Genomic DNA, 26,504 nt, shown 5'->3' on the forward strand with positions numbered 1-26,504 from the left:
TCTGAAGGGTGATTATGAAGAGGCTGGAGATGGGATTTTTTTCTGTGGCGGTAGAGGACAGGACAAGGAGCAATGGCCTTAAACTGCAGCAGGAGAAATTTGGGTTCACTGTCGGGAAGAATTTTCTGATTTTGAAAGTAGGAACACATTTCTTTCTTGGAAGTTTTCACGAGCAGTGATAGAAAGCTGGGGTGGTGTAGTCCAGAGGTAGGAAACCCCCAGCACAGGTCCCAGAGCATGTCAGGTAAAGGCATTTTGCTTGGCGCACACACCTTAGGGCAGACCAGTGGTGATGCATAGGAGGTGCATGGGGGTGCACTGTCTGACCAGCCACAGTCCCTGCTTAGATGATGGGGAGGGGGCAGGCGGGAGCCCCTGTGAGCGCCAGCCAGGCAGTGGGAGTGCTGGATGTAGTGCTGGGGCCACTTTCTGGTCAGTATGATTGGTCGTGGGGGGACCCCCCCATTGCTGACTGGTCACTGGGGGGGGGCATGTACCCCCCTCCCCTAAGATGGCACTAGTTGCCCATGGGGCAGACGGCAGGGAAGGGACCAGGGCTGCGGTGCCACAACAAGGATCAGGCCCCTCGCAGCACCCCAGTCGTCCACCCCTGAAATGCCAACGTCTCACAAGTGGAGATTGGGGGGGGGGGGTTGGCACTGCCCAAACAACATTGCTGACCCCCGGTTTAGTCCGAGATGATCCTGCTCAGAGCAAGGGGGCGGCACTAGACCCCCTTATGGAGTCCCTTGCATCCTTATGATCCTATGCAGAAGACGCCTTGCACTTCCAGTCAGAGAGGAGCGGCTGCAAGAGTAGAATGAGAGGGAAAAAGCACAACGCCGTCTTCTTTCTTTCCCGCTCAGCCTCCTGTACCTTTGCAGGCTCCTGGCCAGGAGGAGACGCCGCCAGAGCTCATGCCTCGCGGGCTGTGCTGTTCCCCGCTCCGCGCAGCGCCGGGGGCGGGAGCCGCTCCTCCCGCTGCAGTGTTGCAATCTCCGCTCCCGATTGCATCTGCGAAGCGAGCCTCCGCTCGCCGCCTCTCCACCAATGGCGGAGCGCCTCGGGGCGCCGCCACCAATCCCACAGGTGGCATTTGCATAGCCATGTGAGAGGGGCCAATCGGTAGGCGGGGAGCCGAGGGTTCTTCTGTCGCCCGCGGAGGGGGCCGGCGGCGGCAGTGGTTGGGCCGGCGGCGCGGGGGAAGCATGGAGCCCCAGCGGCCGGTGGTGAACTTCGGGGCGGGCCCCGCCAAGCTGCCGCGCTCGGTGAGGCTGAGCACGGGGGGGCCTGGGGCTGCAGGGAGCGCTGCGGCGTGCTGGCATGGTCCCGGAGGCTGCAGGTTTGCCCAGGGCTCCCGTGCAGCACGAGGGCAGCGCAGCAGCTGGCGCTGCGGCGTGTGGCCGGGGAGCAGGGCATCGCGCTGGGATCTGCGGGGTCCCTTTGCCCAGGGCTGCTGGAGCCTGGCGCTTTGCGGGGACCTGGTGCGGGCTCCAGCGAGCAGGGGCAGGGGTGCCCTGCTGGCTCTGGGTGGGGAGGGGAGCGGAGCCGCAGCCGTCCGCCCGCCCTGGCACTGTGGCTCCTTGGCGCTGCTTAAAAGCATCCGCAGCTGGGCAGCCCGTGCCCGGGGCCCTCCTGCCTTTCCCCTGGGGTCTTCCCTCCACTGGCAGGAGCCCCTAGGGCATGTGGGTGAAGAGATGCCTGCATTGCAGGTGACTTCTTTCTTTTTTTTCTTCCCCTCCTCCTCTCCCTTTGGCCCAGGACCTGCCTATCCTGGTCCCCTCCCTCCCGCTGGCAGCGGGGGTGGAAGTTGGCATTCGGGTTTGTGCTGACATTGCCATTTTCCTGGCGTATGGTTTGTCTTTTCTTTTTGGCAGCTCCAGCACAGCGCCCTGGGGGCTCCCGGGCAAGGCTTTGTCTCCTGCATGGAGAAAGGCACTGGTTGCTGCTGGGCAGGTGTCGGGGCTCGGGAAAAAGCAAGTTATGAAACTTCGGTGCTCTCGGGGTGCCGCCAGGTTGCTAGGCTGGGAGTAGAAGTGAAGCCCGCTTTTTCAGTTGGTGCAGGGGTGTGGGCAGAGCATCTGGTGCCCGCAACTGCAGGCTGATCACCAGGCTGTAGGTCAGGGGTGCTCAACCTCCAGCCTGTGGAGCCACAGCATCCGGCCTGTGGGGCTCCCTACAGGTCAGGAGATTTGACAGGGTTGGGGGGGTGAGCAGTGGTCATTAATACAGCCACCTTCCTCTGCTGTCAAGTTCCCAAACCCTAAGCCTCTCCCCCTGCAGCTGGATTGATTCCTCCTCCTTAACACAGCTGGATCGGGGCTGAGCTATTCCACCTCTGCAGCTGGATTGGGGCCTGGCCATGCCCCCTTTTTCCCACCACAGCTCGGGGCCAGGCCACACTTCCTTCCCCCTTGCGAGGCCACATCAATCCTACTCTCACCCCACAGGGCTCTCCTTCCCCCACCTGCATGGCTGGCTGGTATGACCTCCCCAGGTGCCAGATTGGGACCGCTGGGAAGATCTGGCCTGCAGAGACTCTGGGCACTACCCATCCAGCCCACCAGCCAAAAAGACTGAGCCACCACTGTTTTAGTTTGTTGCTGGGCACACTGGTGTGAGGATGGAAGATATGTATTTGCATGTGTGTTGCTATAACTACAGTACATTGATCTTAAGCTAACTGAAGGATCAGTTTTATGGCGAAGATGATAATGAGCAAACTATAGACTGAGCCCTTTGGAAAGTTGCATCAGCAGCTGTCGGGTAACCAGTCACATTTGGGGAGAGGAGCGGCTCATGGTGCACTTACAGCTTCCAGTTTGTTGTGGAGGGTTTAGGACTCTTCTCTCTTGGTTTGCTTTAAAGCCACAGGTATGTTATGTGGTGTTTTTCACAAAGCCAACTTGGTTTGTGGAGCAGCGTCTCAGGCTTTTTTCTAGCGGTGCTGTCTTACAGCGCATACTGCAAATGACCTTTTTAGTTGCACGGCATTTAGTTCTCCACCGCTTCTCTGAAATCTACTGTAGCTTTTCAGTTGTTACATCAGTGGTACTCAAACTTTTTTAGACTTGGGGCACCTCTCCAAAACTTTTCAGAATTTAGTAGCACCCCATTTAAAAATTATTATAAACACAATGTGAATATTATAATGTAAATGTGATTGTCCTATTACTAAATAACGTGTTAATTGAATAGATTATTATGATTCTGTTATATCATAATTATCATATGATTCTATTACCCCTTCAGGCCAGTGATGGGTGCGCTCATGTTTGCTCCTAGCTCATGTTTGAGTGCAGCAGTGGACTCCCCACACAGGACCCCAGGTCACTGGTAGGGATTGGGAAGCAGTGGACCAAGTTCTTTTCTTAGTTACCTTGGGGAGATCCTTCCTCTAGTTGTGCTCTGGGGCTGTAAGGGACAGAGTCCAAGGACATTCAGTTGGTAGGGACATGGTGCTGGGCTGCACACACAGCACATGGGGTGCACCCAGGGAGTGGAAGTGGTAAGGAGCAGGCAAAAGGACTGGTGAGGCCTTGGAAGGGGAGGGGAAAGGGGGCAGCTCAAAGGGGCTCCGCAGTGCTGTCACTGCTGCTGTGGCCAGGTGGAACTGTGCCACATGCCTCCTGCAGAGGTGGATAGGGAAGCATCTGCAGCAGAAAGATGCACCTGAATATCCTGCATTATGCAGGTGTGTGCACTGTTTTTGCTGTAGCTCTTGCTGGTTTGGCTCCACTGTGCCTCTTGAAAAACTGAGGGACATACAGCAGTTTCACTCCACCACAGTAGTGGTGTTTGGCAGGTTCTCAGGGTGCCACCTCTGCATGAAGTGAAATTCATTATTTCTCATGTGACTTGGGATTATTTTTTTGTATAGGAGGAGAAGACTGTTCAAATTCATTAACTTCTTTCAACCCCCTTTTTTGGGAGTTGCAGCACTTTTGCAATAGCCAGTTTTGCTTCAATCTCAGTAGTCTGCTCCTACTTTACTTACATTCTCCGAACTTCTTTTGAAACAAGGGATAAAACTTCTGCGTTTTTGTAGCTTTGTTACAATGGCTGGGTGAGAGAAGCAGGTGCGTTCTTTTTGAAGAAGCATCTTCTTTCCTTCTTTGTAGTAGTACTAACAAATGGGAATTTGGTTAAAACAGTTTAACAGTTCCATTATTGTGGTCAATTTGCCCCTTAATGTTTCCTTCTCCTAGATCACTCTGCATATATAATACATCATCCAGAATTTTTTGGTCTCTAGATGATTGCTTTTAGCAGTCAGCTAGCAACTAGCTGATACAGCAGATTTCTTATCAGTGGAAACTTGTGTAGCTCTCCAGAGCATGCATTTCTTTCACAGACTGTGAGATTGTGAGGTTGTCAGGGGAAAAAGGTAGCTTGCCACTGAGTCCTTCACTACTTTTTCTATCTCTGGGGGAAAATGGGGAAATTGTTTTCAGGCTATAAGCAGAAAATTAGACAAATTGTGGGTAGCAAATTTTAATGGCTAGAACTTGCATGCAGCTTCTTGTTGTGACATAGCAGAAGAAGAGGGCATGCTGGTGCATTGCATTACTCATGTCAAGATTTTTAATAGTGACTAGTAACTCTTTTGTCATCAGTTTTTAGCATCCTAAGATACGTGATCTTTTCTGATTCACTCTAATAAAAGTCATTCCTCTTTATGTTGCTTCAGTTGGAGTAGCACAAAGTGGATTTTTGGCCATGATGATTGTCTCAGCTTTCCTACTTGTACAATGTTGATTATATTACCTCTTCTTTTTTAACATACTTGGAGACAGAAAGTGCTAATGTTTGCAGACAGTCTCATTCTATCCTTACGTTGCTTCTAAGGACCTGGAGGTTTCAGCAAGAAACATGAGAATCAGTAATTGCCTGAATTAGAGTTTAGCCTGATGGCTGACAGTGGCAACCCTGATCAGAGTATGAACCACATAACAACACTCTACCCTCTATAAAAATTTGACAGTGACATTGCAGAGATACATTCCTTTTCCTCAAGAGCATTAGGTTGGTTAACTAACCTTAAACTGGACTTGAACTTTGGCTAGGGATGGACATTCAAAAAGCCTGAGTCTGAATTGATTCAGTCTTTGCAGGTTAGTCTAACCTGACTAGGCAAAATCAGTTTGTAACTGTACAGACATCCTAGACATGCAGGCACATGCCTGCAGCATCTCAGGCTAGAAGCCAGGTGGCACTAGAGCAGCCCTCCCTTCCTTCCACAGTGCTGAGTTGAGGGGGCCGTGGCCAGGTCCCGGCAGGGTGCCCTGATTCGGGAGGTCAACCTGTACTATCCCAGGCTTTCCCCACTCACTGCTCAAGGGGCAGGGGTGTTACTAGACCCCAGCCCCCTGGTAGCACTGTGAGGCAAGAGGGAGGGTGCACTGCATACATCTGTTGATGATATGGAGCTTTTCAAGCTCCCTCCCTGCTTCTTTATACTGTCTGCAGCAAACTGACAGGGGAGCAACCCGGCAGGGGACTGATAACAGTGTTTATCACCTGATCAGGAAAACAGTAGCCTCTCTCCATTTTTCCAGACTCTTCATAAACAGCTTACTGGTTGATCTGCTGATTAGCTGCAAACAGCCCTAAGTCATCACTGTTCTGTCTGCCTGTCCCAGGGAATTGGAGAGACTTGGACACAGAGACATCTCCCAGCATTAGCTAGCATACCACATGCATATGGTCCATGAGGCTGGGGTCTGTGCTATGGGAGGAGGGGATCCCTGCTTTTCCAGCGGGCAGTGGGTGGCGGGAGAGGGTAAGGCAGGGAGAAGTTGTGCAGACCCTGATGTACCTGCAAGTCTCTGCCAGAGCTGCAGCAGAGGGGAGGGAGTAGAGAGCCCTGCTGTGGAGTAGAGAGCCCTGCCCAGCCCAGAGAGCATTCAGGGATGCTGGGGGACTCTGGTTAAGGTTAAACCAGGGAGGGGTCTGGGACAGACATTGCATGAACTGATTTGAGCCAAATTGGTTAAGTCTGATAGTACATTCAACCAGGCTTATCTCAAACCGGTTTAGCCATGTTCAGTGTGCGTAAGTCAGATTGAAAATCTGTTCTGTTACAGGTTGAAACCAGTTTCTGATTGCTTAAACTGCTTTATGTGTAATGTCTATTTCTAGCCATAATTGTTGGTCCAAGTCAGCTATATGAAAGGAGAAGCTTGCTTGGAAACTGAACTGAAGGGATATGGCTTGAGATTCAGAATATCCAACAACAGGCACTTGATTTGACTGTTCACTCATAGGACAAGCCCTCAGCCACTAGCTAAAATCATATTAGCATCTGAATTTTTAGTACTTTTGCAATGGACTGAGACATGACACATGACCATAGTATGCAGCACAATATGGATTTTGCATAGTATATCACTGACGCTCAAAAATATGTTTTTTGGCTTCTGTCTTTTAGGTATTGCTAGAAGCACAGAAAGAATTGATGGACTACAAAGGGCTTGGCATTAGTGTTCTCGGTAAGATGTATTTTTTGGTTCTGGAAGTTTTCCAGAATTTCGAGTTTTAGTTGGATTATTAAAAAAAGGCATAAGAAAGATTGAGCTGTCATTTCAATCAGTGGTTGAATGTGTGCATTGAAATATCTAAGTTCTTTAATCCCTTAAACATGGCAGTCCTCACTTTGCAAGACTTATGACAGAAGGCTATAGAGTGCCCTAGGCAGATACTTCATTCTTCTTGCCTTGAGGTCTGTAGTCTGTGCTTTAGGGCTTCTGGATCTTTGGGAAAACTCTTTGTTTATTATCTGGCATTGGGGAAAAATCCCTTTGAAAAGTCCCTATATTATGTGCCTGTTTGAAAAAAAGCTTTCAAAGTTGTCCGAAACACATTTTGCATCTCAATTAGGAAGGTGGTGTACTCAGAAAAGTGTCCTTTGTGTTTTATGCATGTGCATTTAATTTTTTAGTCACAGTTCTGCAAAAATGTAGATGTGTTTTTAATTTTGAGAATCTTAGTGGTCCCATAAGACTACTCACCTACCTAAAGCTAAATGTGTACACAAGTCTCTGAAGGATCAGCCCCTTATTTTATACTAAATGTTACATTATTATATATTTTTATATTGTTGTATATTTTTGTATACAGTTGAGTTGTGTAGTTAGTATATTTTCACACAACTTACAATAATTTGGGGGATATTAAAAAATTGGGGTGAGAATCTTCATTGTGGGGACTAGCAATATGTGTACTCCATCCATCTCTTTCTAATGTTCTTTAGTTTTTAATGAGAATGATGAAACAAGAAACCCCTTTAAAAACTACTTTGATTAGAGTAGCCCTGTACTGGGAAAGACAAATTATAGAGGCATACCTGGAGTGTTAATGTTTATTACTTCTTAATTATGTTTTTATTATCTTGTGGTTGGAGAAGTGGGCTTGAGAGTCTGGAGATCAGGATTCCAACCAATTTTGCACAACCTTTTTAACATTGCTCATGTTATTCTGGAGAGGGCACAATGCCTTGATCCAGTGAAGCCCTTAAGCACATGTTTCAGCACACTGGTGCCTGATGCAAAGTCCACCAGTTCAGTAGATTTCCATTGAATTCAGTGGACTTTGGAGTTGAGCCTTATTGAACAGGGATGGACATAGGCATGTTCCTAAGTGTTTTGCTATATTGGGAGTTCTGTGGGTGCAAAGCATCGTTATAAAAGTAATGTGGCTTGCATTTGGCATAACTGGCTGATGGAGAGCTTTTCCTTTTACATAAAGTCGAGTTAATATGTTTAGTCATGATTCACGTTCTTTCTGACTTTTTTTTTTCACCCACAGAAATGAGCCATCGGACATCTGATTTCACAAAAATTATAAATACAGCTGAAAATATCTTGCGTGAGCTGCTGTAAGTTTTTTGGGTTTTTTTTTAAATAACTCGGTTGCTCTAATAGTGATTATTGGGGAGGTCCTTTACTATTAAAAAATATATTTTTACATGCCACGGGTTTAATTCTCTTTTGGGGGATGAATGTGCTCCTCCTTTGGTTTTGATTTATGTGTGTGTGACAAAAATGTTTTCACTAGGTTTAGGAACTTTGCCTGGGGCTTTTCATAAGAACATTTCAAAATGGCTCCAGTTTTAGCAGTGACATAAAGTTCAGTGACTAGTATTCTTGGGGAAACAGTGCAAGCACAGTTCATGATTTGTTCGCTGTAGAGTTATCCGTAATCCCTTGATTAAAGGATGAGTTCTACTACAGCTCATTAATAGGTCTTGAGATGACTTGGAGTCCTGTCCTTGAGCCACAGATCCATCTGCAGAAGTTGCAGGTCTTTCCTCAGGGGAGAGTAGGCTGCAGGCTGGGATTCCTCTCCTTTTCCTTCCTCCATCTTTTTTTTCTTTACTTCGAGGGCAAGATGCTTATCTTGAAATGGGCTGCTGCTTGGTTGAGACTGCAGTGTCATTGGAATTAGCCAGTTCCTTCCAACTCTTGATGTCTGCGTCTATTATCTTGAGAGATGATTTCAGTGTGTCTTTGTAGAATTTCTTCTGGCCACTGTGAGATCTTATGCCACAACTAAACTGGGAGTTGAGTCAAGCATCCACACAATGTCTGGTCCAGCAAAGTTGGCGCTTGAGGATCACAGATTTACTGTTAACGTTGGTTTTGGCAACGGTGCTGGCGTTTGTGTGATGATCTTCCCATTTGATGTGATGTGAAGGATTTTCTGGAAGCATCATTGGTGATATCATCTCAAGAGCCTGGAAAGGTGATGCTATCTGTTTCATATCCATAGAGGAGAGTGGGGATAATGACTGCTTTGTAGACCTGGATTTTGGTGTTTTTTCAAAGATCATGATGAATAAAGACATGCTAAAGAAATTTCCCAAGGAGGCACTTGCACAGCAGATCCTGTGCTGGATCTCATCAATGTTCACGCTCTTAGAGAAGTGGCCACTGAGGTAGGGAAGTGTTTGATTACCTCCAGGGCCTTTCCCTCGATGGTAGTCTGCAGAGAAGGGTCACATTTTTTTGTCTGGAGCAGGTTGGTAGATTAATTAGTTTTCTCAATGTTGAGAGAGAGGCCCAAAGTTTGGTGGACTTCTCCAAAAAGATCCAGTGCAATCTGGAGGATTTCCTCAGTGGCATTTTGAAGGTTGTTTTGAGTAGTTTGGTCTTGGAACAAAGATTACCCAGATTGAAGAGCTCTTCATTCATTTGATACTCAATGTCAAGTCCAGAAGTAAGGTGGACTTCCTTAATCAGAACTAGGATGACTGTCAGAAAGATGGAGAACAGAGTTGGGGCAATGACGCATTGTTGCTTGACCCCAGTTCTGATGACAAATGGATCTGTCTTGATCTGCTACATAGATCTGTTGCAGTCATCTGGTTGTGGAGGAGCCTCAGGACCTTGATGTACTCTTCAGGACATCCAAATCTGGCCAGTGCTTTCTACAAGGCTTCATGACTGATGGAATCAAAGGCCTTAGTAAGGTCAATGAAGGCTATATACAGACCCTGATGTTCCCCGAGGTCTGTATATAGCCTTTTTTGGACCTGGCAGGAAACAAAGATTATGTCAATTGCCCCACACGATTGTCTGAAACTTCACAGAGATTCCAGCAGGACTTCCTCAGCAAAAGGCAGAAGACAGTTCAGGAGGATGCGGGCAAGGATTTTCCCTGCTGTGAAAAGGAGTGTGGTACCCAGATATTTCCCACACACATACTTGTCTCCTTTCTTGAAGATAGTTATGATGTTGGCATTCCTCAGGTCCCCAGGAATCTCTTCATTGGAATAAATTCATGGAGTCTCTGCCAGTTCCTTGCCACCAGCTTTGTAGATGTCAGCAGGTATGACATCTCATCCAGTAGCCTTGTTCTTGGTTTTCTTGATGGTATGCCAGACTTCTAGGATAGGAAGGTTGATGAGGGTCCCTTTTCAGGGTTTTGGGGGATGGGCTCAAAGATGATATCTACCACAGTAGACTCAACTGTTCAGGAGTGCCTCAAAGTGCTCTTTCCAGCTTGGATAGAGTCATTGTCTTTGAGTCAAGTTGTCATGCAATTGTAGGTAAGTAGGACCACAGGAAGTTGGACCATAGATGGCTTTCATTGCCTGGAAATAGCTATACATGTCATGTTTGTCTGTGTAGAGCTGGATCTCCTTGGCTTTATCTTGCCATCTCTGATTTTTTTATATATTTCAGATCCTCCTTTGCTCTTTGGCTTTGAGCAATTGATATCCTTCATTTCCTGAGATGAGGTGTCATCTTGCCAAGAAGGTTGAGGGGGGCTTGGATCTCGGCATTGCTAGTCATGGTGTTTATGGGTGGTATAGCCAATGGATTCTGCACAGGCCATATGGACAGTGGCTTTAGACTCCTTCCAGAGGTTCCTCAGTGTCACCTTCATTTGTTGCCAGAGCAGAGAGCATTTCCTGGAGACACTGTTAGAGATTCTTACAGACCTTCAGGTCTTGAAGAGATTTGGTGTTAAGAGTCAGTTGCATCGCTTTTGTTTTTGGTGTTTTGGAGCAAGCCGGATGTTCCTAATGCATCTGACAAGATGATGATCTGTCCAGCGTCATTGGTTCCTCTGTATTTAGAGGTTTGCTGGGATAAAATTTGTGTGCATCTCCTGAAGACAATCAAGGAGTTTTGGCCTACTTATAACATTGTATATTGTTCTGAACATTACAATAAATGCATATGCATAGTGTATGGGGGTTATTGTGCATTTTTATATCAATCAGTAAATAAAATACTTTTTTCTAAGGGCCTGGCTTTACAAATTGTGCATATAAATACCTATGCATTGGAAAAGTAACTTGAAATTTTTGTGAAGAACTTTTCACTATTAGTACTTAAGCATTAGAACAAGCTACCTAGAGAGGTTGTGAAATCTCCATCCTTGGATGTTTTCAAGAGCAGGTTAGATAGATGCTTGACTGGGATGTTTCAGTCAGGGATGATCCTACCTTGAGCCAGGGGGGCTAGACCAGATGACCTTTTGAGGTTCCTTACAGTTTTACTTTTCAAAGATCCAACAACATGAACAAACACTCTGTACCCAGTTGGTTACTTGTGTATGCAGAAATCAGGTTTGTCTTCAGTAAACTGCGTAGACAAACTAGACACACTTGCAAGTTTCTAAAACTCTTGCCTCTTCCAGTTTAACTTCACTTCTAATGCTTTTAACAGTGTTGAGCCAAAAATAGATTTACTTCAACAATAGTTACATATAGCTTTTATTTTTACAAACAGTTTGTGCTTCACATCAAAATTATAGCCTAAGAAATGAAGAAATATTTCCTGTTAGGCTAACAGTAAACTAGTCTTTCATGAATACTAATTTTATTATAGCTTGTCTACATTAGGTTGTTTATTGCTTGTAACTTGCAGTAGATTTGGTACTCATACATTACGTATTTTATTATTAGTGTGACACAAAATCGTGCTGGTTTTGCACACTATCTTATATTTGGTATTGACAAATACGTAATATAGCTCGTGATGACAAAGTAAGGTCAGTATTGAGATAAATTAGTTATTTTTGGTTTATCTTTGTCTGGAATGTCTCTTTCTAAAACTGAAACATATTTCCCCTAAGACCTTTTTTTGCATTTAGTGTTTGGTAACAAGGAGAGTCTCGTAAGTCCAGTACATTCTTTTGTGTGAAGTAGAACATTCTATTTCTTTCTCTTACACAGAAACATACCAGGAAACTACAAAGTCATTTTCCTCCAAGGGGGTGGATCTGGTCAGTTCAGTGCTGTTCCTCTTAACCTTATTGAACTAAAAGAAGGAAGATGTGCAGATTATATGGTTACTGGAGCTTGGTCAGCAAAAGCAGCTAAGGAGGCAGAGAAGTATGGCAAAGTGAATATTGTTCACCCTAAACTTGGCAGTTACACAAGTAAGTTTGATTAGTGTAATGTGACTGAAAGTTTAGCCCGTTGTCACTTTTAACTAGAATTTCAAGTCATTCTAGCAGAACGATTATGTACTTTTTTGAGTCATTCCAGAAACACTGTGTTAAAACTGCTGTCAAGGTACCGAATTCTACCCAGTCAAACACATGGCTTCCCCTCGTTTTAAAATTGCTGATAAGATCCATTAGGCTGTTTAACTGGAGACAGGATGGAAGAAAAGTGGCTGCTGCTATTGCTGCTGTAGGTGTGTTAGGGATGCTTAGAGCATGCATGGGTGGGGCCAGTTTGTAGATCTCAGTGGGGCATAAGATGGATGCCAAGCTGTTCAGTACCAACAAAATTGAGTTCCTTCTGAACATGCCAAGAAGCAGAATTTTAAGTGCTCGAAGAACTTTATTGTTGAAAACATAGGTTCCTAAGCTGTTAGGCCAGAGCTTTGATGTTTTTCCCTTATTCTTAGGCGGCTCAGGTCCTGCATTAGACACTTAGTCATTTTGTGGATCCAGGCTGTAGCTGAAAGATGGCTTTGTCTTGTTGCTAGTCGAAGAATTGCTTCCCAGTGTAATAAAACAGCCTTAAGGACTTCAAAGTTAGTGCAAAAGTAAAACTGCATAACAGTAAGATTAGTGTGCTGATTCCACTTGTCTGTGATAACCTTTGTTTATCCTTTCTTTATTTATCTCAGAAATTCCTGACCCAAGCACTTGGAATCTTAACCCAGATGCCTCTTACATCTATTACTGTGCTAATGAGACTGTCCATGGTGTAGAGTTTGACTTTGTACCCGATGTCAAAGGGGCAATTTTGGTTTGTGATATGTCATCAAACTTCCTGTCCAGGCCTGTGGATGTTTCTAAGGTAAAGTATCAAACATGCTGAAGCATAATTACAGTACGGCAGCTTCAATCTAGAATGCCTAGAATTATGCACCTGAATTAATAGCCAGATTGTCAGGTGTGCTGAGCATTCTCCATTTCCACTGAAGCCACCAGGAGTTGTTCGTGTTGACGCATCCAAAAACCCAAGCTTCTTTTATTTAGGCACCTAAACATGGATTGAGAGACTTGGGTTTAATAACTATAGTGTTCCATCTTCTCTAATGAGAATTAGACATATGTTAAATTTACTAGTATTTGTTTCAGAATGAACTGTCTATAGTACCTATAACACACTACAGACAATCTCAGCGTCAGAACTTGTATATGCTTACAGTAATTCTGAGAGTGTGTGTCTGTATCTTTTTGGTGGGTTGTTTAACTGAAACTCTGCCTAGATCTGGTGTATTTTCTTAGCCATATTTAGGTTTTATGTAGTTTTTCCTTCAAATGGTTATAGGAAGAGACTAGGTGTCAGGATGCTTGGGGTATTTATACACGTGCTCTGGGAGTAGAGTGGGGGGGATACAGTAATTACCGTGCTCCAGTAGACTCGATTAATTTTATGTCATTACAGTGCATTCGAGCAGCCTTGCTGCTCGTGTGTAGGTGCCCCTGGATTCTGCTCTTAGCTCTGCCATGGGCAAGCTTTATGACTATGATCAAGTCATTTAAAATTTTTATGCCTCAGTTTCCCTGTCTGTAAAATAGGGATAAAATAGAAATGTATAAGCACCTTTTAAAGGGCTTTAAAATATTTAATTCATTTACTTATTGAATGAATACAGTTTATCAAATAACAGATTTAACATATAAAGATGCACCCATTCCCCTAAAATAAACAGTTGTAAGTATTTTCAGATCTTTGCAAGAGAGGCACTTAAAAGTATGAAGTGCTACTGACTCATGAACTTTTTTCTTCTTTTTTTATGTAGTAAAACCAAGACATATGGCCTTCTCTAGGGAACTGTAGGGAAGGGAAAGATATTTTATTTTCTAATTGGACTTTATAGACTTGCCTTTGTTTAGCTTCCTTTTATTCAGATAGAGCATTGATTCTCAGCCAGGGTGCGACAAGTTCATTTTAAGGGTGCTGCTCTGTATTAGCATTCTTAGGTGTACTCACGCTTACACATGATCAAAAAGATGATAAATCCAGGGAATTCTAATAAGAATCCATAGTGTCAGAAATATCTTGTTGTAGTCTTTCTGAGTTATTTACCACAGAATAATTCCTCCATAGTCAAAAACAAAGTGAAAGCTAGGGGAGTCTTGAGTCTAACAAGGGATGCCTTGAGTCTAACAGGGTTGAGAGCCAAAGAGCTAGAAATTACACGGTGCCACTTGAATGGTTTGAAAATGCCTATAAGTAAATTGGCTTTGGATTACAAGCAGATGGGGACACATGAGAATAGTGTGTAGATAGCTATTGGATGGGGCCTTTGTAGATGAGGTATGATGGTTCTTGAGGTGGACTGCCTCATATGAAAGTGAATATTTTGCTAGTATAGACAAGCAGGCAGATACCAATCATCTGGAATTTGAAGTGTACCGTGAAATCAAAATACAGTTTTCAATGATTCCCATGCCTTTTAGATAACTTGGTTCACTTGTCTGTATTTTTTTTATGGAAAAAGACAGATGGCATAACAATAATAATCTCAAGTAAGTCGCTGCCTCTAAGAAATTCTTCTGGTCTTCTTCCTATTCAAGTTTGGTGTCATTTTTGCTGGTGCCCAGAAGAATGTTGGCTGTGCTGGAGTCACTGTGGTAATTGTACGAGAGGACTTGTTGGGATTTGCACTCAAAGAATGTCCCATAGTACTAGATTACAAAGTACAAGCTACAAATGGGTCATTATACAATACTCCTCCATGCTACAGGTAATTTTTCCTTCTAAAATGTAATATTTTTCATCTAGTAAATCACTAGGTTGGCATGCACTGTTATCAGAAAAAGGTTTCTGAAATGAACATTCATAGACTGGAGGCTGGAATCATGATAACTTTGTGAGAGTGGTTATCTGCAAAGTTCCTCTTATGGAGTTCTCAGCAACTTCCTTAAGGGCTAGGGTTTGCTCCACTTACCTTCCCACCTACCTAAGGAGCCATGGCCCTAAGACATTTTTAGAGGCCAGAATTACCTACTCATAGACCTCCTGCCTCCATAGCATCCCCACAACATCCTTTTCCTTCCACCTATCTTCTGACCTGTGGAAAACCCTTAACAACCCAGCATTATTTTATTGTGCAGTTGATTCCCTGTAGGACAGAGGGATGAGGTATGTCTTACCTTACAATACTTTTCTCTTTTCTAAACTGCCTTATTTGCAGTTTAGACTTTGGCATGGTCCTGTGAAGGTAGTTGCTCCCTTGCATGCAAGGGAGGAGAAACATTACCTGTGTGTGAATGATCCGTTCAGTACACAAAGCCGGAGGTTTTTGAATATCTAAGTTAGAAACTCCCTTTCATTCTGCACACCCAAGTAGTGATGACAGAAACTTATTCTTTCAAATGGTTATTCCTAAAACTTTTTTTTGTAGTTTCCCAATTTCCTATAACAGCTTTTAAAGTGAGATTATAGCTAAGTGTGTTAAGCGTGGCATCTTGGCGATTGTACTTATCCTCTCTATCAAGGCATTTCATACAGAATTTAAACAGCCCCCTCCACAGTTAATCTGGCATTCAAAAAAATCTCTATTGTTTTGCTTTATAATAATCACCATCAATCAAGATTACAGTCAGAATAAACTTTGTAAATTTTGTATATGCACAGCAAAACGTGACTTGCTTTTTTGTGGCTACTGACTCTAACATGCTGACAGTTGTGAAATCATGCTTTGCCAGCAGGAGATTCAGAAGACCTATGAGAGGTAGACACTACAAGACCAATCCTGCCTCATCTGTGGCAAAATTACCTTGACTTTAGTGGAAGATTAAATGTTTCTTATGTAACACATACCCTTTTTTTTTTTTTTTTTTACTAATCTAGCACTCTAATTCAGAACTCATTTTTTTAAAAACAACATATCCCCTTTACCTTAGAATTATGTTTGCTAGATAACTTTGGAAGGAGAGGACTGTACTTTTACAAGTATAGTATTTCATTTTGGTTTTGAGAAGAGTCCCTATTCAAAGCAAAATTTAAGTCAATACAACTTTTATGCCTATTTCCACACAATTCAAGAAGGCCATTGTTAAGGCATGCTGTATGTGTTAGAATGCACAATAACTCCTATATATGGAGTTACAATATGATTCCTTAACTTAGTATATAAGCTCAGTGGAGCCAGTTCATAATTTATGTAGAAACTGAAGCTTTGACTTTTCCATGCATTACATGTGAATATACTACTAAAATGAAATGGGACTTTTTATATAAACTAGTTTCTGTTTTTTAAGGTCTGATTACATCTCATGATCATTCACTGATTTCAGTTGGTGAGAACTATAGGAGTGGGAGGGGTACTGTGGCCCAGACACTTACTGCCACTCCTTCTGGATACCTGTTGATGTAATCTGAGAAATAGGACAGAGGTAGCAGGGGTGACCTTGTCATTATCATGTATGTGTATCTGGACATTTGTACTCCTTGTGTACTTAAGGTATCACGCATGTGCAGAATGCTGTTTTTTCCCCCCGTTGATAAATCTTTTATTTCGTAATCGGTTGTTTTCCTACTTACCAAAGCACACATTCCATAACATGCTTGTATATGCCAAGTTTTAAATCCAAGCCATTCATGTCTTTTCAAGTGCAAAAGTATTTCCATTTGAAAAACCAAAAGTCTGCCACATCTCAGAATTTGAACTACGGCACTTCTGCATGTGAGGATTAAAACAAAAGCTGACTTCTCAGCTGAAAAGCACTGAGAAATTCCATTTCCATGATGGGAATTATTTCTAATGCAGGTGTCTTTTGGCTATAACTATATTCCTGTCAATAGTATCAGTTGGGTAATGAGAAATTCAGTCATTTAAAATGCATTGTAATGATCTGTTTTTTCCTTCTTCCCCACCAGTACTTGGCCAGCTTTTGCTACATGCCAATGACCTGCATCCAAGGATGCTTCAGAATCCAAAATTTAATACAGGATTCAACGTTGGCAGGAAGTAGATCTATTTGGCTTGGTTTTAAAATGCCTTCTCTGCTTTGTAAGGAGCTGGCAAAGCTTCTTTACTTTCCTTCAGCCTTCCCTCACTTTGTTCTGGCAGATAGACGGGAAATATTAAATGAGTTTGCCTAAGCCACTTCAGCACAATATTGAATTCAATTAATGTGATGTTGATTGTTTTAACCTTTTGGCACCAAGAAGCCTGACTTACTAATGTTCAGTTCTTGTGCTAAAATTATCAATGAATTTGCTGGACAAAATATCATATTCCTTTTATATTTAATGCTGCTTCAACACTATGCTTTTGTCTAGAATATAACAAGGGTAAGGGATTTTTTTCTTCTTGACCGGATTATTTGGATTGCTTCTGATCCACTCTTCCAAACCTAACCTGCAAGTAGTCCTGCAGGCTTGTGTTTCTTAGGGTTAAAAGTAACGAGAGGCCAGTGCAAAAGTGCGCATTACCTAATTGGACCTTCAAAACAGGGTTTAATTTATGCAAAGATCTTGCATGGGAGAAGATTATACTGTGCTATTGTAAAGGTAGCAAGTTTTAGACTTCAAAGCAAACCATAACCTCAATTGTTCCACAGTATGTTTCTGAAGTGTTTAAAGATTCAAGTTTAGCATCCAAGGAGAAATTAAAGGTAGAAAAGTTTAAAAAAAACAACAAAAACTCCTGTTAGACCCTCGTGAGAGAGATTTGTAGGGTAATGTTCTCTAAGCACTCCCTTGGAAACAGTAATAGAGGGATTAATAAAAGCAAACCTGTTGGAAATAAGCCATAAAAATTTGTGAAGAGTTTATTATGTAAAGTGGTGTAGCCGTGGGAAATGCCTGAACTAGAACAAGCAGAGTTTTGTAGCAAAAGCACAAAGGCAGAAGGCTTTGAGGATTTTTACATTTACACTGAGTAACTGGCCTTGAAATAGTTGGTCTGTAGCCATCCAAAATGAACAGACTCTCAGGACTTGCATCTCATTAGTAGTACATGTAAAATAGTTATTATTTACCTATGTTTCTATTAAAGATTTTTTCAGGCAAAAATGTTGTCACGGACTTAGGCTTAATGTTTTTGAAAGCAAAATTAGATTCCTGGCATAATGCTGACAGGGACACTGTAAGATTGTCTTCAGAGCTTTGCCAGTCCAGATGCATAGGGTGTATAATAGCATCTTCTCTTCCAGCTTGGCCTCTCCTTGGCGCTTCTGCGATCATTTCTACTGGCCTGTTAATTCTGCAGTCCTTAAGGAAGCAAAGTGTCCAAGGAAGTTTGTGGGAGGCCTGTCTTGATGAGGACTGCAGGATCTGCCTCTGTGTGACTCAGTTATATTCAGCAAACTTGTGGTTTTAGAAGTTGCCTATTATTCCAGTTAGGCCCAGACATTTTACTTGCTTCAGAAGATCTCAGAACCTGGAATGCCATACCAATTCAGCCACTTAAACTGTTACAACACTTGCTACCTAAACGATTACTTTTTGCCACTGTGTTTAAAAAAAAAAAAAAAATGTTTAAGTATGACTACTTTTTTTTTTATTAATACTATGACATCTTAACCTTTGTCTTTGCTTTACAGTATCTATATCATGGGCTTGGTCCTGGAATGGATAAAGAACAATGGTGGGGTTGCAGCTATGGATAAACTTAGTTTAATCAAATCTCAGATGATTTATGACATCATTGAGAAATCCAATGGATTCTATGTGTAAGTTACTATGTAGATGTAAGTTACTATAACTCCTTTTCTTGGTTTTCAAGATTTGTTATATGGCACCCAGCGAAATAACTTTAAAAAATGGTGACAGTAACATGTTAAAGTTACTGCTCTATTTTTTCCCAGATGTTAAAATCAGGTGCTGGGTTTATTAGGGCAAACTTCACATGCAACTGCTTTTGTTTAGCAGTTTCTTAAGCTGTTGCTTTAGAATGGGAAGGTGGTTTTTTTGTTTGTTTGTTTTTAAATCGTTGTCCCTACAGATTAATTATGAAAGCATATTAAAAGCTTTGATCTGAACTTTTTAAAATGCAGTACCTGGGGGAAAAAGTGGTCTAATAGCATGATCAGCTTTTTTTTTTTTTTCTTCCTAAAAATTAGAAAATTGATGCGGCTGACATGGTCATATATTGTCTACAGGTTTAACAAGCAGCTACATACATTACCTCATAGTTTCTTCTTATATGATCAAGAAATGCTGTTAAATTTTTCCTAGTCTTTCCATGCTGAGGCCAGTAGGTTAGATGCCTATGCTCACCCATAGAGCTGAATTCTACTACTGCTGTCACTGGCAAGAAACTTCTATGGAAATAGCTGAGAAAAGGATTAGGCTTAAAAGCATCTATAAAAATCATTAATAACTCTTCCTCAATAGCAGCTTTATTTTTGTCAAATGCATGTGTACTTTGGGTGATTTAACACTATGGAAAGTATGGAGGAGTTAGTGTCTACTTTTTAGCTTCAGGGGCAAAAAAATTGTTAATCTAATGTTGATATAAATCGGAGCAATTGCCTAATGGTTTAGTAAATCTATTGATGAATATTATCCAGACATTTTCCCTTGTCTCCAACATAAAATGTCTTCAACATTTCAGATCTAGTCAACTTGCCAAATAAGTAGGATGGGACAAAATTAGAGTTAATAGAAGTTGGTTGCAGTTTTAATACATGGGATATAGTCTCTCAGTACTGTCTCTTCCCCCCTGCCAGCTTAGCTACTTTATTGACAGACATAGCCCTCTGTATTTAGCATGATAGTCACTTGAGGCTTTGATCCTGCTACACTGAAGTCATTGGGAGTTATTTTTCCTTTCACTTCAATGAGAGGATCAAGCCTTGAGAAGTATTTCATGACAAATAGAAAAACTTTGGCCCTGCCCGGGTGTAAGCAGGGGATGCCATATAGTACTGACGGTAAATAAGTTGCATCTGAAGGATGAAATCACAGCTTACACTAATACTGACATCTTTTCATTTTACCAATGTATAAAGAAACCTTTTGTAGTTAAGGTTGCAGCATTTTTACCATGCCTCTGGCTAATGGTAAAGGCTTTTACCATCTGGGTAGTGGCATGCCTTGCTGAACAAAGAATGTGACAAGCCTTTCAATGCATTGGAAAAGCTGCCATAAAATGTTGCATTTCACTTGCATTTTAATTGTCAACTTCCATATGCTAGCAACATACATTGAATGGATGTTAAGGAATGTGGTGTCCATTCTTTTTCAGATAAAATATTAGTATCTAAAGGGAAAGGATTTTTGTGGATGGTGTCTTTTATTGGACCAACTGTATAGTTGGGAGGGACATAGAGGAGCATTCTGGTACCACTTTACCTTTCCTCAGACCATATTTTCCTGGACCACTGTGGCTATAACATCACCTCAACACTACCAGTAACTTTGAAAATGTTTTAATTTTCAGATTTTTTTTGTTTGTTTTATAACAAATTGACACCTGACAATCTACAGAGTAGCCCAGTGTAGCAGGTTCAGGGTTAACTAGCTCACTCATAGTCCTTCAGTATCTCTTTACAGGCTCACTGCCTCTTCTTGCCTGTACTCTCCAGAGAAAACTCCCACCCAGCGGGCATCAATTAGCATGAGCACTGTTTATTCTAACCATATACGTATTCTCTGATGCATTCACAATCTCTGGCCAGCGCCCAGGAGAAAGGCACTCCAGGCAGGGTCCTTGGGCACTGCTGTGCTGACCCACCAGCTCTTCCCTCTTGGTTCTCCACTTCCAGATTCTCTGTTGTTTGGCTCTCAGGCTCTTGGCTCCCAGCAAGCTCTCAGCCCTTTGCTACTGGCTGCCTGCCTGCCTTGGCTCTCAGCTCTCAACTGTCTGCCTGTTCTAGGCTCCTCTCTCTAGAACCCTAACTTTCACGCCCCTCTGGTTACTTCCCTTTCTGGGAAGTCTCTGGCTTCTTTCCCAGGAGCCCTCTTAACTTTCTGTGGGCCAGCTGATTATCTGGATCAGTTGGCCCAGTCCTAGATAACCTGTAATCAGGTTTCACTTTGTGCAGTTGGGCTATAGCCCTTATCAGCCTGCAGTCTGTCCCCAGGCTCAATAGCGGCCTTAGGGGAGGTCAAACCAGCTGGCCGCTCAGGGCCCCACACTTTATAAAAATAAAGATTAATTGCAATGAATATTTTTATTATCAATGTTGTATTAAGATACTTTAGTTGTGGTTTCATGAATAGGGCAAAGTGAAATTGAAATCGAAAATGTCCAAGTTGCTTATAGGTCGTCAAAATTAAGCCTCTAAGGGGCCCCAAATGACTGTCTTGCCCAGGGCCTAACAACCCTAAGGCTACCAAAGCCAGGCTCTTTGAGCTGGAAGGCTGCTACATGCTACACCCGCTAATAAAGGAAACTCTACAGCTTCATAAGCAGGTGTTGGAGAAAGCTCTAACACTGACATTTCTTTTCCACAAATACCAAAAGTATTTTTGCTTAAAGGTACTATCTTGAACTACTCAACTTTCAGTAAGGGAAGGATTGGAGCTGTGGTACTTCCACTCTGTTTTGAGCCTACATGTGGTTGTACAGCCCATGAAAGAGTTGTTCCTTAATATGTATCTTCTCCCCTTGAGGTATATTTGTAAAAGAATTAACTAATCTTGAGGGAGGACTGTAACTATTAATCAACGTTACCTTAATTTTAATGGGCATTTTCTTATGCCCAGTTCTTAAACTTTAATAAGTAAATTGCTACTTACTTTTGATGACAGTGTTCTTCATCCATTCTTTATAACATCTACTCCGACAGTATTTAAGTACCTGGAATTTTCAATGGGGGCTAAGGAAGTTGGTTCCCACTGGGTGCATCTACATGTTCATTAGTGCACTTTTAAGTAATACACATTAAATCTAGTACTTCCTAGCACCTGTACATGTGCTGGACCTCTGTCTGAGGCATGCTAAGAAGAAGCATTTGAACAGACTTAATCAAGTCTGCCAGAACAAGTTAACATGCTCTAGCAGCCTCTGTGTCTTGCGTATTGAGCATCCCTACGCCTCAAAGTGGTGGTGGGGGGTGATTGAACGAAAGCTTGTTGAACTACTTTTAGTTCAAGCACTCCTGCCACCACTTTGAAGTGTGGGACGCTGAATACGTGTGATGCTGTGGGCACTTGGACCCTCTATAAAGTGTCCCCTTCCTCCTCAACCCTAGAGCATGTGCATAGATACCCTCCATTGCGAGGTACTAGAAAAGTATGCATCAGCGTATTTTAATGCACATTAGCTAAAGAGCACATTTTTATGACACTTTATTGTGCATTAAAATTGGCTAATGTGCACTAGAGTACATGTGTACATGCAGCCACTGACTTTCAGTGGGAAATGAAAATAAGATTTTTCAAAAGCAGCCAAGTGACCTAGGGGCACTGAATGTGACTTAAGATGCTAAATGTCTAAATTTCTGTAGGTTTCAGGCTCCTTTTGAAAAAAACCCCCCAGAAAATAAAACAGTATCTGAATTTGTAAAAGTAAGTTAGGTTTTATCAAAGTCACATTACCAATCACATCTAACAATGAACTTTTTTTTAGCCCAGGTACAGGTTGATACTTTTTTATATCAGTTTAACTGGTTGATGTCAAATCTAGGATGAACTGTGGCCAACTATATCCACGTAAAAAGTGTCATGCAGTGTAAAAAGGAGGAAGAAGCTTGACATAGCCAGGGTTAATTATAATGTGCTAGCTAAAGTTGACTGAGCCTCAGCCTCTCCTAGTTTAGAAAACCAAAGACAGTAAAAAACCAAAACAACCCCTCCCAAACAATCAAGTGTCCCCTATAACAAAGGATTACTATACATTTTGGTGGTCAGGAACTTTGTGGTCTGATCTTGCAACTGGTTCTAAATTCCATATGGGGGGAAAATAGATTAAGGAGATACATTTTTCAAATTTTTCAGTTGCCCAGTGGAGAAAAGGAACCGAAGCAGAATGAATGTTCCCTTTCGCATTGGCAATGTTAAGGGTGATGAAGCACTGGAAAAGAAATTCCTTGATAAAGCTATTGAACTTAACATGATATCTTTGAAAGGACATCGGTAAGTACAAGCATAATAGATTCGTTTGTAACTTATGTAGTCACTTGTGTAGAATTCATAGTCACAAAATGGCCATGTGCATCCAACAGTTTTCCAGTGTTGTACCACCAGTATTTCAAACTAGGAGGATGTGGACTGGCAGTCTTGAGGCTGTAATAGGAGACAGAAGCATCACTGCTGCCCTTGGCTTTGTGCGAGTAGGGAGGATTTTCTTCCTATTCCTATCTCCAGCCAAGTCCTGAACAATTCTTCTCGGTGTGGTACTTGGACTGTTGTAGACATAGGCATTAGCTCTTGAGGACACAATTTGCTGCTATAAAGGATATGGGTACTCAAGAAGGATTTTCCAGGGTAGGGTACAAGCCTTCCATATAGAAGACTGGGGTTCAGTTCCCTGAAACACCACAGTCTGTATGACTTTGGGTAGATTGCTTACTGTAATTCAGAGGGCACATTTACATGTGCAGTTAATGTGACACAATAAATTCTAGCATACATCGTGCCTGAATTTACTGCTCCCAGGCACTGCGTTTCCATGCGTGTTCAGGACTGCAGCACGTTGAGCTGGATCAGAGCAGTCCCAGCTGGCACGGGGCCAGTGGGGTCAGCTTGCTAGCTCAGGGCTGCTCTGACCCATCTTATTATGCTGTGGAGGGGCTAGCTGGAGCATTACAGTGCTCCAGTCTGGGGCTAGCCAACAGGCAGTCCCCACACTGACGCATCCTCATGTCCCAGCTAGCCCTGTCAGCATCTACACATGCGTTGCAGTGCACTAAATAATACCACCATAGAATAGTACTTGTGTTAACAAGTACTAACTTACGGCAGCATTTATTAATTTACTGTGACCTAATACGGCCGCATGCATAGATGCTGAGACTTTACTGCAGAGGTAATTAGGCAACTGCTGTAAGTATCTTGTGTAGGTGTGCTCAGGGTCAGCTCCCCATCTCTAAAACTGGGATAGTCTTTTCCTACTTTACCAGGGGATTTTGAGATTCATTACCTCAAAGACTGTGAAGAAGATATTACGATAATGGGTGCCATGCAAGTACCTAAAATAGGTAGATCCTTTTTGACATCAAGGGGAGCCTGCATGCTTACATCAAAGAGTAGAATATTGCTTCCTGTTGGCCTAAATGTGAATTATAGCTGTGTGAAGAGGAGGAAATAGCTGTGTGCAGTGTATGATAAACAAACCTTTACTGATGCATCAAAAAATAATAAGTGCTTTCTTTTCAATTCAGGTCTGTGGGTGGAATTCGTGCTTCTTTATATAATGCTGTGACAGTAGAAGATGTTCAGAAGCTTGCAACGTTTATGAAAAGCTTCATGCAGATGTATCAGTCATGAATGATCATGAACTAGTGTAATGCTACACACCTGAAAATTTCCCCTAGAAATGAAAGGGGTTGAAAATATGTTGTGGTACTGCAGAAAATGCACAAGAAATTTAGTAAACGAGTTATACTTTGTTCTTGCTCTTGTCTCTGTTGTAACTAACTCAATGGGAATGTAGGGCCCAATCTTGCAGTCATTTGAGCAGCCTCAGCCTGGTTCCTCAGTTAAAACTGAGGATGCTTACCCAATGCAGGATTTGGCCCTAAATTTGCAAAGCATGTAACAGTATTTGCAGTCAGCCTATGGATGGAATTGACTGTGGATAGGTTTCATGTGCAAGTAGAATCACAGTCAATTCCAGCCTGTGAAAATATCTCTTCTCATCTTTTGTTACTGATATTCTGCAGTTAAAAATAATTTCTTCATTAGTGCTTTTTTCTAATTAATTTTCAGTAGGTAAACTTTTGTCATTGGCTTGGTTCTATTAAGCAAAACTTTGTACTATATGAACACACAAATGAAGCTAGAAATAATGATGATTGAAAACATTTGGTTGGTATATCAAATACATTCCAAGTATACATCAGGAACAATCTCCAGGGGAGCTGATGTCAGTATTCCTAAATTTGGACCCTGACCTATAATGCTTATGCCCAAGCATTTTGCTTCCTATTATGAGGAGCCCCATCTAGTAAATATTATTGTAGTATGTATTTGCAGTATCGGGCCCTTTTATTTGTATTGTCAATTTTAGATGTAAAAATAAGACGCATGCTTTTGTAGTGATATCAGTTTTTAAGATGTTTTGTTTGAATGCATTTTATCTTAAACCACTTTTTAGGTATTGATTTTTTTTTTTTATTTTATTTTTTTTTTTAATATATATATATATACTACTTTTGGAGTGTTGTTACCTTCTGCTCCTCACAAGATCAAACATTACTTTAATTTGTTAACTTGTAAAACTGGACTGTTACACTGTACCCAGTGGGACAACGATCTACTTCAGCCTTTTTCTTGCTGACTTTCAAGTCCAAAAGCTAACACAGTCATTCTTGCCTGCTGTTTGGACTGTATCTTTCCCTTTTTTTGGTTGCTCCACTAGCTTCCCTCTCTTTCTGCATCTCTTCAGTATTATCATCCTTGCATTTGCAACTCTGCGTAACTTCAGCTGATGTACATCTTAGTTCCTCTCTCATGTGCTCACTCTACCAATTCCCTTCTACCCCATTGCCTTACTCTCATTTTTATGCCTTATTCCATGTACTCCTTTAGCATCAACATCTTCCCTATCCCAGAATGTCAGAGACCATTTTATACACCTTTTTGCTAAGTCATTTCTTCTGCATATGCCACAGTCAATAAAAATGCTGCCAAAAGCTTATTAGTAAAGCAAAAATGGGGACTACTCAGTACCATCCTTCAGGATTCCTATTCTTGTGTCTGATTTTCTGTTCAGGCTGTTATACTTTATGGTATGTGTGTTCCTTTGCTGCTTCTGTAGTGCCAAGCACAATGTTGAGGCTTTAATAACACTAATGAGGGACCATTTCTTTTCTGGTGTAACTTCATTGCAGTCAGTGAAGCCAAACCAGGGATGAATCTGATTCCTGAATAAAAGTAGTAGTTTTATGACTGCTGTTACAGGAGCCCTTGTCAACTTAGTTGTTCAATTTGTTAGTGTATTATTAACAAAAATAAAAATAAAGACCTACCACAAAATATTATGCAGAACTGGGAGTCTGTTTTATTATTTGGGGCTTTGTAAGTATTACTTTTTACCCCCTCAGACAGAAAGGGCATGTCCAGATGAGCATGCACATGCCTCTTGCCCCACCTCAAACTCCTTTGAGGTGGGGCAATAGGCATATGCGGGAATGAAAAATTGTTCCCCGCACACGAGGAGAAAATGAAACTCCTGGATATCTAGGGGTCTAAAAAAAATGAAGTTTAAAAAAGCGGGGCAGAGGGACTGTACCCTGAGGCAACCAGAAGCGGGGTCCTCCATGGAGACGCTCCAGCTGCCAGAGCATCTCTATGGTTGGTCCTTCCCCCTGGTGTGGGGGTTGGGGGGGCTGAAGGAGGAAGAGGGACCCCCAACAGCCCCACCTACTCTGCCCCCCCTACTAATGTGCAGTAGAGTAATTTTACTGTGCATTAACATGTCATAGCAAAAGCTGTACTGTTGGAAATGTGTAGTAGAATTAGT

The 26,504-nt window shown here is 42.3% G+C and overlaps 1 protein-coding gene across 1 annotated transcript; it reads left to right on the forward strand.

Annotated features, from left to right (window-relative positions):
- The first annotated feature begins 1,143 nt into the window (after positions 1-1,143).
- On the forward strand, positions 1,144-25,993 carry PSAT1 (phosphoserine aminotransferase 1). Its single transcript, XM_019555289.1, has 9 exons — positions 1,144-1,268; positions 6,431-6,491; positions 7,807-7,876; positions 11,687-11,892; positions 12,594-12,766; positions 14,497-14,666; positions 18,475-18,603; positions 22,817-22,954; positions 24,202-25,993. The coding sequence occupies exons 1-9, from the start codon at positions 1,209-1,211 to the stop codon at positions 24,305-24,307; spliced, it is 1,113 nt and encodes a 370-aa protein (XP_019410834.1). The 5' UTR covers positions 1,144-1,208; the 3' UTR covers positions 24,308-25,993.
- Positions 25,994-26,504: the final 511 nt, after the last annotated feature.

This window comes from Crocodylus porosus, unplaced genomic scaffold (genome assembly GCF_001723895.1).
Source record: "Crocodylus porosus isolate Cpor-Errol unplaced genomic scaffold, CroPor_comp1, whole genome shotgun sequence".
Lineage (NCBI taxonomy): Eukaryota > Metazoa > Chordata > Crocodylia > Crocodylidae > Crocodylus > Crocodylus porosus.